Source organism: Dendrobates tinctorius, unplaced genomic scaffold (genome assembly GCF_039654945.1).
Source record: "Dendrobates tinctorius isolate UK_male_01 unplaced genomic scaffold, ASM3965494v1 ptg000089l, whole genome shotgun sequence".
NCBI lineage: Eukaryota > Metazoa > Chordata > Amphibia > Anura > Dendrobatidae > Dendrobates > Dendrobates tinctorius.
The window spans coordinates 15,911,071-15,924,452 of NW_027361757.1; the positions used below are offsets into that span (position 1 = coordinate 15,911,071).

The 13,382-nt window shown below is 41.0% G+C and overlaps 1 protein-coding gene across 1 annotated transcript in view; it reads right to left on the reverse strand.

The window, feature by feature from the left end:
* Positions 1–2,986: 2,986 nt before the first annotated feature.
* The window catches only part of TLL2 (tolloid like 2), a 337,545-nt gene continuing 327,149 nt past the window's right edge, over positions 2,987–13,382 (reverse strand). Inside the window, exon 21 of the mRNA XM_073585855.1 lies at positions 2,987–4,064. Coding sequence (XP_073441956.1) covers positions 3,930–4,064 — 135 coding nt within the window. The 3' untranslated portion in view covers positions 2,987–3,929. The remainder of the gene's footprint in view (positions 4,065–13,382) is intronic.

A 13,382-nucleotide genomic window follows, 5' to 3' on the forward strand; every position in this document is an offset into this window, starting at 1 on the left:
ACTGACACACTCCACAAGGAGGATAAGCCACAAAAGGTCATTTCTAAAGAAGCTGGCTGTCCACGGAGTGCTGTATCCAAACATATTAATGGAAAGTTGAGTGGAAGGAAAAAGTATGGTAGAAAAAGGTGCACAAGCAACCATGATAACCGCAGCTTTGAAAGGATTGTTAAGAAAAGACCATTCAAAAACTTGGGGGAGATTCACAAGGACTGGACTGCTGCTGGAGTCATTGCTTCAAGAGCCACCACACACAGACGTATCCAGGACATGGGCTACAAGTGTCACATTCCTTGTGTCAAGCCACTCATGACCAATAGACAACGCCAGAAGCATCTTACCTGGGCCAAGGAGAAAAAGAACTGGACTGTTGCTCAGTGGTTCAAGGTGTTTTCAGATGAAAGTAAAGTTTGCATTTCATTTGGAAATCAAGGTCCCAGAGTCTGGAGGAAGAGTGCAGAGGCCACAATCCAAGCTGCTTGAGGTCTAGTGTGAAGTTTCCACAGTGATGGTTTTGGGGAGCCATGTCATCTGCTGGTGTAGGTCCATTATGATTTATCAAGACCAAAATCAGTGCAGCCATCTACCAGGAAATTTTAGACACTTCATGCTTCCCTCTGCTGACAAGCTTTTTGGAGATGGAAATTTCATTCTCCAGCAGGACTTGGTACCTGTCCACACTGCCAAAAGTACCAATACCTGGTTTAAAAACAACAGTATCACTGTGCTTGATTGGCCAGCAAACTCACCTGACCTTAACTCCATAGAGAGTCTATGGGGTATTGTCAAGAGGAAGATGAGAGACACCAGACCCAACTTTGCAGAAGAGCTGAAGGCTGCTATCAAAGCAACCTGGGCTTCCATAACACCTCAGCAGTGCCACAGGCTGATCGCCTCCATGCCACGCCACATTGATGTAGCAATTGATGCAAAAGTATTGCCAAGTACGGCCAAGTATTTAGTGCATTTACTGAACATACATTTCAGTAGGCCTACATTTCAGATTTTAAAATCATTTTTCAAGCTGGTGTTTTAAAGTATTCTAATTTACTGAGAAAATGACTTTTGAGTTTTCATTGGTTGTAAACCAAAATCATCAACATTAACAGAAATAAACACTTGAAATTGATCACTCTGTAATGACTCTATATAATATATGAGTTTCACTTTTTGTGTTGAAGAACTGAAATAAATTAACTTTTTGATGATATTCTAATTTTGTGAGAAGCACCTGTATATACATACACAAATAAACACACAATGGCATGCATGTTAAAGTTTGGGCACCCCTGGTACCTACTGCTTCAGGGAATATTTCATGGGTAGAAAGAAGACTGGATTTAAAGAAATTTCAACAAATTCTTCATGCAAACATAACATAATCTGGAAACAAAAAGCTGAAGTTTCACACCAAAATCCACAACAGACTACCTCAAGAGGTGCAACCTGAAGGTTTTACAATGGCCCTCACAGTCCCCTGATCTGAACATCATTGAAAATCTGTGGCTAGACCTCAAAATAGCAGTGCATGCAGGACAACCCAGGAATCTCACTGGAGCAATTATCCAAGGAAAAATGGATGAAAACCCTCAAATGAGAATTGAAAGACTCTTGGCTGGCTACAAATAGTGCTTACAGGCTGTAATACTTTCAAAAGGACTGCTACTAGGTACTAACCATGCAGGGTCCTCAAACTTTTGCTTCGGCCCGTATACCTTTTTGTAATTTTTAAATTGTAAAAAATGACTATATATATTTTTTGGCCTAAAATACAAAGGAAATTTATCATCTTTAACTTTAGACCTTTTAGCATTTCACCTTCAACTTGCTTAACTGTTCCGAATAACAGTAATTTTGACCAGGGGTGCCCAAACTTTTACATGCCAATGTATACAGTGGATATAAAAGTCTATATGCCTCTGTAAATAAGTCAATTTTTTGTCGTAAGAAAAATCATGCTAAGAGGAATCATTTCAGAACTTTTTCCACCTTTAATTTGACCCATAACCTGTACAATTCAATTGAGAAGAAAGCTAAAATAAATTGAGAGCGAAGGGGGAAATAAAAATAAAATGTGAACACCTCTTGTAATTGGGGATATGGTCCTGTTCATCTACTTATGTACAAGAGAGGCAGTCAGCTCAGTTTATCTTTCTGTTCATTTACTTAGCTGCATTTTACAGCAAAAGCCATGGCCCATTAACAGCTTACAACATAGCAAAGGGAACTCTGTTAAAAGTTATCACTCAGGTGAAGGGTACACAAAATTTCAAAGGCTTTAGATATACCATAGGTCACTGTGAAGACGGTCATCTGGAAGTGGCTTAAATTTGGCACAACAGTGACATTACCTAGATATGGACATTCCCCCAAAATGAATGAAAAGACAAGAAAATTGATCCAGGAGTCCTACAGCAATACTAAAGGAACTTCAGGAATGTCTAGCAAGTACAGGTTGTGCACTGCATATGACAATTTTTTGCATTCTTCATATGTCTGGCCTGTGAGGCATGGTAGCAAGATGAAAAACTTTTCTTACAAAGAAAAACATATGATCCTTGCTATTTTTTGCCAAAGCCTTCTTCAAGTCTGCTAAAAGCATGTGGGAAATGTGTTATGGTCCGACGAGGCCAAGATTGAACTTTTTGGTCATAATTCCAAAATACATGTATGGAACAAAGCCATCACCAAAAGAACACAATGCATACAGTGAATCATGAGGGAGGCAAAATTATGCTTTAGGGCTGTTTCAGTAGCTGGTACTAGGCTTTTCTTCAAGGTGGTCAACCAACAAAATATTCAAGTTTCTGCTGAAAAGTTGAAGATGAAAACGAATTTCACCATTCAGCTAAACAACTCTAATTTATACCTCCAAATCAACAAAAGAATGGATTCACCAAAAGAATTTCAGAGTTTTGGAATGGCCAATCCAGAGTCCAGACCTTAATCCAATTGAAAATCTGTGGGTGACCTGAAGAGGCCGCTGCACACAGGAGATACCACCACAATCTGACAGATTTGGAGCGCTACTGCAAGGAACAATAGACCAAGCTTGCCAACTATAAATGTGACGTGCCGATAGGCTCCAACCGAAAAAGACTGAATGCTGTCATAAATTCAAAAGGGTACTCAACAAAGTATTAGTTTTCTTATTCCCACCCGGAAAAAATTCAGTTTTTTTAAAATTAATTATACAGATAATGCGTGAGATAAAAAGTGGAACATTTTTAAAATAATTCTTCCTCATGTGATTTTTTTACATGACAAAACCTAGGTATTTTAATAGGGGTGTGTATACTTTTTATATTCCCTAAACATTTCTGATATACACACAAATTTGTACGCATACACTCATATTACTGTAACAGTTTCATGGGAGATAAAAGAAAAAATTACAAAGTGTTCATTACACTGTGTCATTTCCAATTCGCAATACGTCACACAAAATGTTTGCATGTACAAAACACATTTCCATACCTGAAACTTACTCCTACATATTAGGAGTAGTTATATTTTCACCAATAGAAGCTTTGACGACTTGACGTGCCATGGTGATTAGTCAGCCAGTCAGACATTTTGGACAAAAAGTTCCGGTGCAAATATATGGGGCAACATAAACCTCCCATTCAACCAGCGGGGGTTTGAGTTGAGATGTAGAATAGGCTTTTGGGTTGAGCATACCATGAGAAGGCCCTTTATTAACCATTTCAGCTTAAAAGAAAGTAAACCAAGCTGGCCTATTATATGCAGATATTTGGTCCCTGGTACAGTACAACAGCATGCTAATAAAATTTGGATCCTTAATCGTACATGTATCTTACAGACTGTATTCAGCCATTGATCTCAGAGACATGCACAGCATTTAGTGTAATCTCCCAAAGTTCCAAAACTTTAATATTTTAAATGCCTGGCGTCTAAATGGTGTACAGTCATTTCCGCATATGAAGTGCATCCTGAAATTTGGTACTGGTGTATCGAGCATGGAATCCTTTTTTATTGATGGTATCGTCTGTGTGGAAGCGAATCATAATAGAGTCCCCGGCTGAATATATTTCTTCAGGGGGCTAAAAAAAAGGGGAAAGAAAAACCTTCATGTAAAAGTAGACACTATACAACATACAAGGTAATCAACATTTTATTATACCCCTTTACCAGCCTCTTATGTCTAGACTTGACATACATACAGCAGCTAAACGGTTTAAAAAAAAAAAAACATCTGCTTTTCAAACTTTGGTTTACTATATTTATACACATTTAAAAGTGACAAATATAGTTTCCTTTATATAGCATGCACTAAGATTACAAAGGACTGGGCATGTTTGATTTCAACATGCCCAGTCCTTTGTAATCTTCATTTTTCTCCCAATATCTACTGTTAGATGGTCCCATGTACATTAGTTGTTGGTGGATCCTAGCGATACTGGCAGAAGGGCTTTGTGCTCCCGTGCTCTTTATGCCTATATGGACCTAGTCATAAATTTTAGCTTGCCCATAGAATAAGCCAGTGCAATATTCATGCTGCTGTCAATTTCAAAATAGACCCACAAAGTTAAAACTAAGTTTTAGACCCAATATATGAACCTAAATGATACCATCCAGAATGCTTCCATTTTCATTACTATAACAGCTTGTATATATGGTTGCCCAGTGATTGTTTGTGCCCTACTGGTAATTAAATAAAATAAGGTGCCTGGGTGTTTGCCTCCAAGCTCTTGCTTTCCAGTCTGTGAAACTGCATCCAGGCATAACAGGCCCGAGAATCTTATCAGTGAAGGATGGCCATTGGGCAATTGCAGGTGCAATAAATGCTGTGAAGTGAGAGAAGAAAATTCCAGCACCTATAGTGCTGGCAGAATGCTAGTGACAGTGGACGACAAGTTGTTTTTATCTTACACATTCTGTATGAGAGTTCAGGTACACTTTACAGCTACACTGCTGGATGATGTATTCACTCTCAGCCTATGTTTGGCTTTCCATTTGGTTGATTTGTATTCTTTTGGTAAATATGGATGTATTGTTAAACGGGTTGTCCAGTCCAAATTGATAAGTCTGCACTCTGTGTCACTGCAGACTTATGAATCCCCCCAGCGCATGCACTCTGCGCTGCGGGGATTCGCCAGTTTCTATGCCAGGACCAAAGGATATGTATGCGATATACAGTGGGGGAAATAAGTATTTGATCCCTTGCTTTGTAAGTTTGCCCACTGACAAAGCCATAAACAGTCTATAATTTTAAGGGCAGGTTAATTTTAATATTGAGAGATAGAACATCGAAAATAAAATCCATAAAATCACATTGTATAAATTATATAAAATTTATTTGCATTTTGCAGTAAGAAATAAGTAATAATAATAATATATATATATATATATATATATATATATATATAGAGAGAGAGAGAGAGAGAGAGAGCAAACATATTCTGCAGCGCTTTACAGTTTAACAGTTTCAAACACAACAGTCATAAGTAATAACGTTAACAATAATACAATAATTAAAGCAAAATAAAACAAACTTACTCGTGAGAGCTTACAATCTACAATGAGGTGGGGGAGATACAAAGTACAAATGTGTATTTACAATGGTGTATTTACAATAATGGTCCAGCCATCTTGAGGGATAGATAGAGACAGTGAATGGGCTACACATGCACACTTACACATAAAATGACTTTGATTAGGGAACGTGATAGGAAGCTCTGAACAAATGTGTTTTGAGGGAGCGCCTAAAACTGTGCAAGCTGTGGCTGGTCCTAATTTTTTGGGGTAGAGCATTCCAGAGGATAGACGCAATGCGGGAGAAGTCTTGGAGTCGGGAGTGGGAGGAGCGGATTAGTGCAGAGTTTAGTCGTAAGTCGTGTGCAGAACGCAGCGGTCGATTAGGCTGATAGACTGAAATGAGGGAGGAGATGTAAGGGAGTGTTGCACTGTGGAGAGCTTTGTGGTTGAGAACAAGTATTTTAAATTGGACCCTATAATGAATGGGCAGCCAGTGTAACAACTGGCGAAGAAAGGATGTGTCTGAGTACAGATTAGCCAGATGGACGACCCTGGCTGCTGCATTAAGGATGGACTGTAGAGGAGAAAGTCGATTGAGGGGGAGGCCAATTAACAGAGCATTTCAGTAGTCCAGGTGGGAGTGGATCAGGACGACAGTGAGGGTTTTTGTTGTCTCCATGGTGAGAAAAGGGTGGATTTTTGAGATGTTCTTTAGGTGTAAGAGGCAAGAGCGGACAAGAGATTGTATTTGGGAATCATAGAATCATAGAATCATAGAATCGTAGAGTTGGAAGGGACCTCCTGGGCCATCTGGTCCAACCCCCTGCTCAAAGCAGGATTCGCTAAATCATCCCTGTCAGATGTCTGTCCAGCCTCTGTTTGAAGACTTCCATTGAAGGAGAACTCACCACTTCTCGTGGCAGCCTGTTCCACTCATTGATCACTCTAACTGTCAAAAAGTTTTTTCTAATATCTAATCTGTGTCTCTTCCCATTCAGTTTCATCCCATTGCTTCTAGTCTTTCCTTGTGCAAATGAGAATAAAGTTGATCCTTCTACAATGTGACAGCCCTTTAGATATTTGTAGACAGCTATTAAGTCTCCTCTCAGTCTTCTCTTTTGCAAACTAAACATTCCCAAATCCTGCAACCTTTCCTCATAAGACAGGGTTTGCAGACCGGTCACCATTCTGGTCGCTCTTTTCTGAACTTGCTCCAGTTTGTTGATGTCTTTTTTAAAATGTGGTGCCCAAAACTGGACACAATATTCCAGATGAGGTCTGACCAAAGAGGAGTAGAGGGAAATAATGACTTCACGTGATCTAGACTGTATGCTTCTGTTAATACATCCTAGAATTGCATTTGCCTTTTTTGCTGCTGCATCACACTGTTGACTCATATTCAGTCTGTGATCTATTAGTATACCCAAGTCTTTTTCACATGTGCTGTCACTTAGCCCTATTCCTCCCATTCTATATATGCTTTTTTCATTTTTATTGCCCAGATGTAGTACTTTGCATTTCTCCCTGTTAAAAACCATTCTGTTAGTTGCTGCCCACTTCTCCAGTTTATTTAAATCTTTTTGAATCCTCTCTCTCTCTTCTCTAGTATTAGCTATCCCTCCTAGCTTTGTGTCATCAGCAAATTTAATCAGTTTACCCTCAATTCCTTCATCTAAATCGTTGATAAAGATGTTGAACAATACAGGGCCCAGGACAGAGCCCTGTGGTACCCCACTTGAGACATTCTTCCAACTGGATGTACAGCCATTTACGACCACTCTTTGGGTCCGATCACTAAGCCAGTTATGAATCCACCTAACAGTTGCCTTGTCCATTCCATACTTAGTCATTTTTTCAATAAGGATTGTATGAGAGACTTTGTCAAATGCTTTGCTGAAGTCAAGATATACTATATCTACAGCATTTCCTTGATCCACCCAATCAGTGATACCGTCATAGAAGGAAATTAAGTTAGTCTGACATGACTTATTAGTTAGAAACCCATGCTGACTCTGTTTAATCACTTCATTCTTATCCAGGTATTGACATACATGTTGTTTAATAATTTGTTCAAAGATCTTTCCTGGTATAGAAGTCAGACTCACCGGCCTATAGTTGCCTGGGTCCACCTTCTTCCCCTTTTTGAAGATAGGAACAACATTTGCTCTTCTCCAGTCTTCTGGCACTTCTCCTGTTCTCCAAGAATTTTCAAAGATTATGGAGAGGGGTTCAGAAATTTCTTCTGCTATCTCCTTCAGTACTCTGGGGTGTAATTCATCTGGACCTGGAGACTTGAATTCATTTAGGTTAGCTAAGTGTTTCCTCACTATCTTTCTGTTTATAGATATCCTGGATTCTTCTATTCCCTTAATAGGACAGTGAATAACAGTTGATGTTGCATTTCCTTTCTGAGAGAAAACAGATGCAAAATAGGAATTTAAAAGTTCAGCCTTCTCAACATCCTGTCTTACCATTTCATCATTTTCATCCTGTAAAAATCCTATAGCATCTTTGACTTTTCTTTTACTTTTGACATATCCCCAAAATCCTTTATTATTGCTTTTGACATCTCTTGCAAGCCTCAGTTCATTTTCAGCTTTAGCTAATCTGATTTGTGCCCTGCAGGTTCTGCAGACAGCATTATATTCTTCTTTAGATATGCCTCCCTCTTTCCATTTTATAAACATTTTTTTCTTCCTTTTTAGCATGTGCTTAAGTTCTGTGTTCATCCATCCTGGTTTCCTTAAATGCTTCCTATTCTTCCCTCTTTTCGGAATTGTTAACAACTGTGCTTTGAGAATTTCATTTTTCAAGATTTCCCATCCTTCCTGGACATTTTTGTCTTTAAGGATATCCAGCCATTGGATCCCTCCAATTCTCTTTCTGAATCCCTTAAAATCTGCCTTTCTGAAATCTAACCTTGACGTCTGAGTCTTCACAGGTCTTCCACCTCTAGTAATCCAAAATTCTAAAATAGCATGGTCGCTACCTCCTAGGGTCCCAGCCACTTTTACCTCCTCAACCATTTCCTCCCTGTTTATAAGGATTAGATCCAAGGTAGCAGTTCCCCTTGTTTTCTCCCTTACCTTTTGGAAGATAAAGTTGTCAGCAAGAGAGGATAAGAATTTCCTTGACCTGTTAGTTTTGCCTGAGAGAGATTCCCAACAAATGTCTGGATAGTTGAAATCTCCCATGACAACTATGTCATATTTTTTGGAGAACTTGGCCATCTGATGCATAAAGAGTTCATCTATATATTCGGCTTGCACAGGCGGCCTGTAGTAAATGCCTACAATGGTGTCCTTTCCATTGTTCTGTCCTTGTATTCTTACCCAAACAGTTTCCACAGAACTCCCAGTCTCTGAAGCTTCAATCTCTGTGCAGATATACGCATTTCGAACATACAATGCGACACCCCCTCCTCGTTTATCAAGTCTGTTTCTTGCAAATAAGTTGTATCCTTCTAGTCTTGTATTCCAATCATGTGTATTGTCCCACCAAGTTTCAGTGATTCCAATTACATCATATTTCTGTTCCTGTGTTAGTAGTTCCAATTCTCCTTGTTTGTTGCCCATGCTTTGTGCATTAGTATAGAAACATTTTAGTTTGTGATTGGTTTCTCTTTCTCCAATATTTTTATTAATTAGATTCTTTCGTCTTTGTTCTTCCTTTCCACTTCTAATAGCAGAGTTCTCAATAGCATTTGTCAGGTGTATGGCTTTTTCTGGTCTTTTGCTTCCCTTCCCATGTTGTTCTAGTTTAAAGCTCTCCTTACAAGTGTAGCAAGGCGACTTCCAAATACATGCTTTCCAGTCTTCGTAAGGTGCACCCCATCTCTAGCAAGTAGTCCATCGTATAAGTAGTTCACTCCGTGATCCAGAAATCCAAATCCTTGCTGACGGCACCATCGACGTAGCCAGTTGTTCACCTGCAGAATCTTATTCCACCTCCTTGTTCCATGGCCATCCACTGGGAGGATGGAAGAGAAGACCACCTGCGCTCCCAGTTCTTTCACTTTCTTGCCTAAGTCTTCAAAGTCTCTGCAGATGATTTCCAGGTCGTTTCTTGCGGTGTCATTTGTCCCCACATGTAGTAGCAGGAATGGGTAGTCATCTGTAGGTCTGAAGAGTCCTGATATCCTGTCAGACACATCTTTAATTTTTGCACCTGGAAGACAGCACATTTCTCTTGTAGTTATATCCGGTCTGCAGATAGCGGCCTCTGTTCCTCTCAGCAGGGAATCCCCCATGACCACCACTCTCCGTTTCTTCTTCACAACATTTTTCTTTCTCCATCCAGGAGGACTCTGAAGGCGTACAAGGTTGCTGTTTGTTGGCAAAGTCTTATCCTGATGTATTTCTTCATCGTTTTCCTGCGTGAGAGCCTGGTACTGGTTTCTGAGCAGTATGGGTGCTGACTGCCTCCTGATCCTCCTGCTTCTCTGGGTCACATGTCTCCATTCCTCTGTTTCTTCAGGTGTACTTCGAATTTCTTCTCTTTCTGTAACATGAAGAGATAATTCTGCTCTGTCCAAGAACTCTTCACCTTCCTTAATGATCTTCAACGTAGCTAACCTCTCTTCGAGATTTTGCAACTTTTCCTCCAACAGGGACACAAGCTTGCATTTGTGGCATGTGAAGTTTGGCTTTTCCACTGGTAAATCTGTGAACATGTAGCAAGAAATGCAGCTCACCAAATGGCTCCTGGCCTCTTCCATCTTGAGATTTCTTAACAACGATGAAAGATGAGCCAAATTTCGCGCACCGATAGGCGCGCGGTTTTTCCGATTTCCTCTTTTCAGCTGCAACCCAGTGATCGTTGAGCTCGCGGAGACTCTTCACTTATCCCAGAAGGCACTGGGAATATGCAAATGATCTCCTCAAGACTCTTCCCCTGGTTTTCCGATTTCCTCTTTTCAGCTGCAACCGCCAAAACCCAGTGATCGTTGAGCTCGCGGAGACTCTTCACTTATCCCAGAAGGCACTGGGAATATGCAAATGATCTCCTCAAGACTCTTCCCCTGGTTTTCCGATTTCCTCTTTTCAGCTGCAACCGCCAAAACCCAGTGATCGTTGAGCTCGCGGAGACTCTTCACTTATCCCAGAAGGCACTGGGAATATGCAAATGATCTCCTCAAGACTCTTCCCCTGGTTTTCCGATTTCCTCTTTTCAGCTGCAACTGCCAAAACCCAGTGATCGTTGAGCTCGCGGAGACTCTTCACTTATCCCAGAAGGCACTGGGAATATGCAAATGATCTCCTCAAGACTCTTCCCCTGGTTTTCCGATTTCCTCTTTTCAGCTGCAACCGCCAAAACCCAGTGATCGTTGAGCTCGCGGAGACTCTTCACTTATCCCAGAAGGCACTGGGAATATGCAAATGATCTCCTCAAGACTCTTCCCCTGGTTTACCGATTTCCTCTTTTCAGCTGCAACCGCCAAAACCCAGTGATCGTTGAGCTCGCGGAGACTCTTCACTTATCCCAGAAGGCACTGGGAATATGCAAATGATCTCCTCAAGACTCTTCCCCTGGTTTTTGAAGAGGTGAAGGAGAGATTGGTGTCAAACATAACACCCAGACAGCGCACCTGCTGCCGGGGTGTAATTATGGGGCCACCCACAGAGAGGGAAATGTTAGATTCAGGGAGGCTAGTAGACGGCGGGAGCAGAAGTTCATTTTTGGAAAGGTTGAGTTTCAGATAGAGAGCAGACATGATGTTGGAGACTGTGGACAGACAGTCACTGGGGTTACCTAGTACAGCGGGGGTACGTTGTGTGTCATCAGCATAAAGATAGTACTGAAATCCAAATCTGCTGATGGTCTGTCCAATTGGGGCTGTGTAGAGAGAGAAGAGAAGGGGGCCAAGTATTTAATCCCCTGCGAATCATTAAAAGTTCTGGCTCCTACACACCATTTAGACACTCCTGATCAACTCGTTACCTGCATTAAAGACACCTGTCTTTCATAGTCACCTTTATAAAAGACTCCTGTCCACAGACTCAATTAATCAGTCAGACTCTAACCTCTACAATGTGGGCAAGACCAAATAGCTTTCTAAGGATGTCAGGGACAAGATCATAGACCTGCACAAAGCTGGAATGGGCTACAAAACTATAAGTAAGATGCTGGGTGAGGAGACAACTGTTGGTGCAATAGTAAGAAAATGGAAGAAATACAAAATGACTGTCAATCGACATCAATCTGGGGCACCATGCAAAATCTCACCTCGCGGGGTATCCTTGATCATGAGGAAGGTGAGAAATCAGCCTAAAACTACAAGGGGGAACTTGTTAGTGATCTCAAGGCAGCTGGGACCACAGTCACCAAGAAAACCATTGGTGACACATTACGCCGTAAAGGTTTAAAATCCTGCAGTGCCCGCAAGGTCCTCCTGCTCAAGACGGAACATGTGCAGGCCCGTCTGAAGTTTGCCAATGAACACCTGGATGATTAGGCGCTGTGGTCAGGTGAGACGAAAATTGAGGTATTTGGCATTAACTCAACTCGCCGTGTTTGGAGGAAGAGAAATGCTGCCTATAACCCAAAGATCACCGTCCCCACTATTAAGCATGGAGGTGGAAACATTATGTTTTGGGGGTGTTTCTTTGCTAAGGGCACAGGACTACATCACTGCATCAATGGGAGAATGGATGGAGCCATGTACCATAAAATCCTGAGTGACAACCTCCTTCCCTCCTCCAAGACATTAAAAATGGGTTGTGGCTGGTTCTTCCTGCAAGACAATGACTCAGAACATACAGCCAAGGCAACAAAGGAGTGGCTCAAAAAGAAAGGTCATAGAGTGAAAAGTTGCCAAGCGATAGCCTCAAAATCTTAATGATTTAGAGATGATCTACAAAGTGGAGTGGACCAAAATTCCTCCTGACATGTGCGCAAACCTCATCAGCTACAAAAAACATCTGACTGCTGTGCTTGCCTACAAGGATTTTGCCACCAAGTATTAAGTCTTGTTTGCCAGAGGGATCAAATACTTATTTCTCACTGCAAAATGCAAATACATTTATATAATTTATACAATGTGATTTTCTGGATTTTATTTTTGATATTCTACGTATCTCTCAATGTTAATATTAACCTACCCTTAAAATTATAGACTGTTCATGTCTTTGTCAGTGGTCAAACTTACAAAATCAGCAAGGGATCAAATACTTATTTCCCCAACTGTACATACTGCAGGCCAGAGCCCGTTTAGTGAACATGGCCTCGCTCCATACACTTGTATGTATAGAGCAATGCCAAGCCCGGCATATTGAAGCGGCCATCCAGTGGGCGTGACAGACTAGAGGGTGACGCCTTGCTCAATACAAGTGTATGGAGAGCGAGGCTGTGCCCACTGGCCGGGACTATATATAAACCATACATATCCTCTGGTAATGGGTCTGAAACCTGCGAATCCCCCCAGTACATAGTGCGTGTGCTGGGGGGATTCATAAGTCTGCAGTCACACATACTTATCGATTTGGACCAGACAACCCCTTTAATGCAATGGTGGTGTCGTCTTCCTATCTGATTCTTCTAACTAAAGAATTATAGAAAAAAAAAATACAACTTGTTCTGATTGCTAGCGACAAAGTCCATCTTATTGTAGCCAAAGAAATGAATGGGTCAGATCTGTAAACGCCTGAATACGTGGTGCGAACTACTGTTCTGGGAAAATTCGAGTACTGAGCATTATATAAAAATCTAAGTGGCCCAAGAATAATAGCTCCAATGCATTGAGACCGGTGTTGTGTACAAAGGCATGCTGGAATCAGAAGCGCCTGATTCAATAAGAGTTACATGCTTCTTGAATCATGTGCATCTGAAAGTTTGCTTGCACCTCGCCACAAATTTTACTCTAGTTAGCGACTGGAGTAAGATTT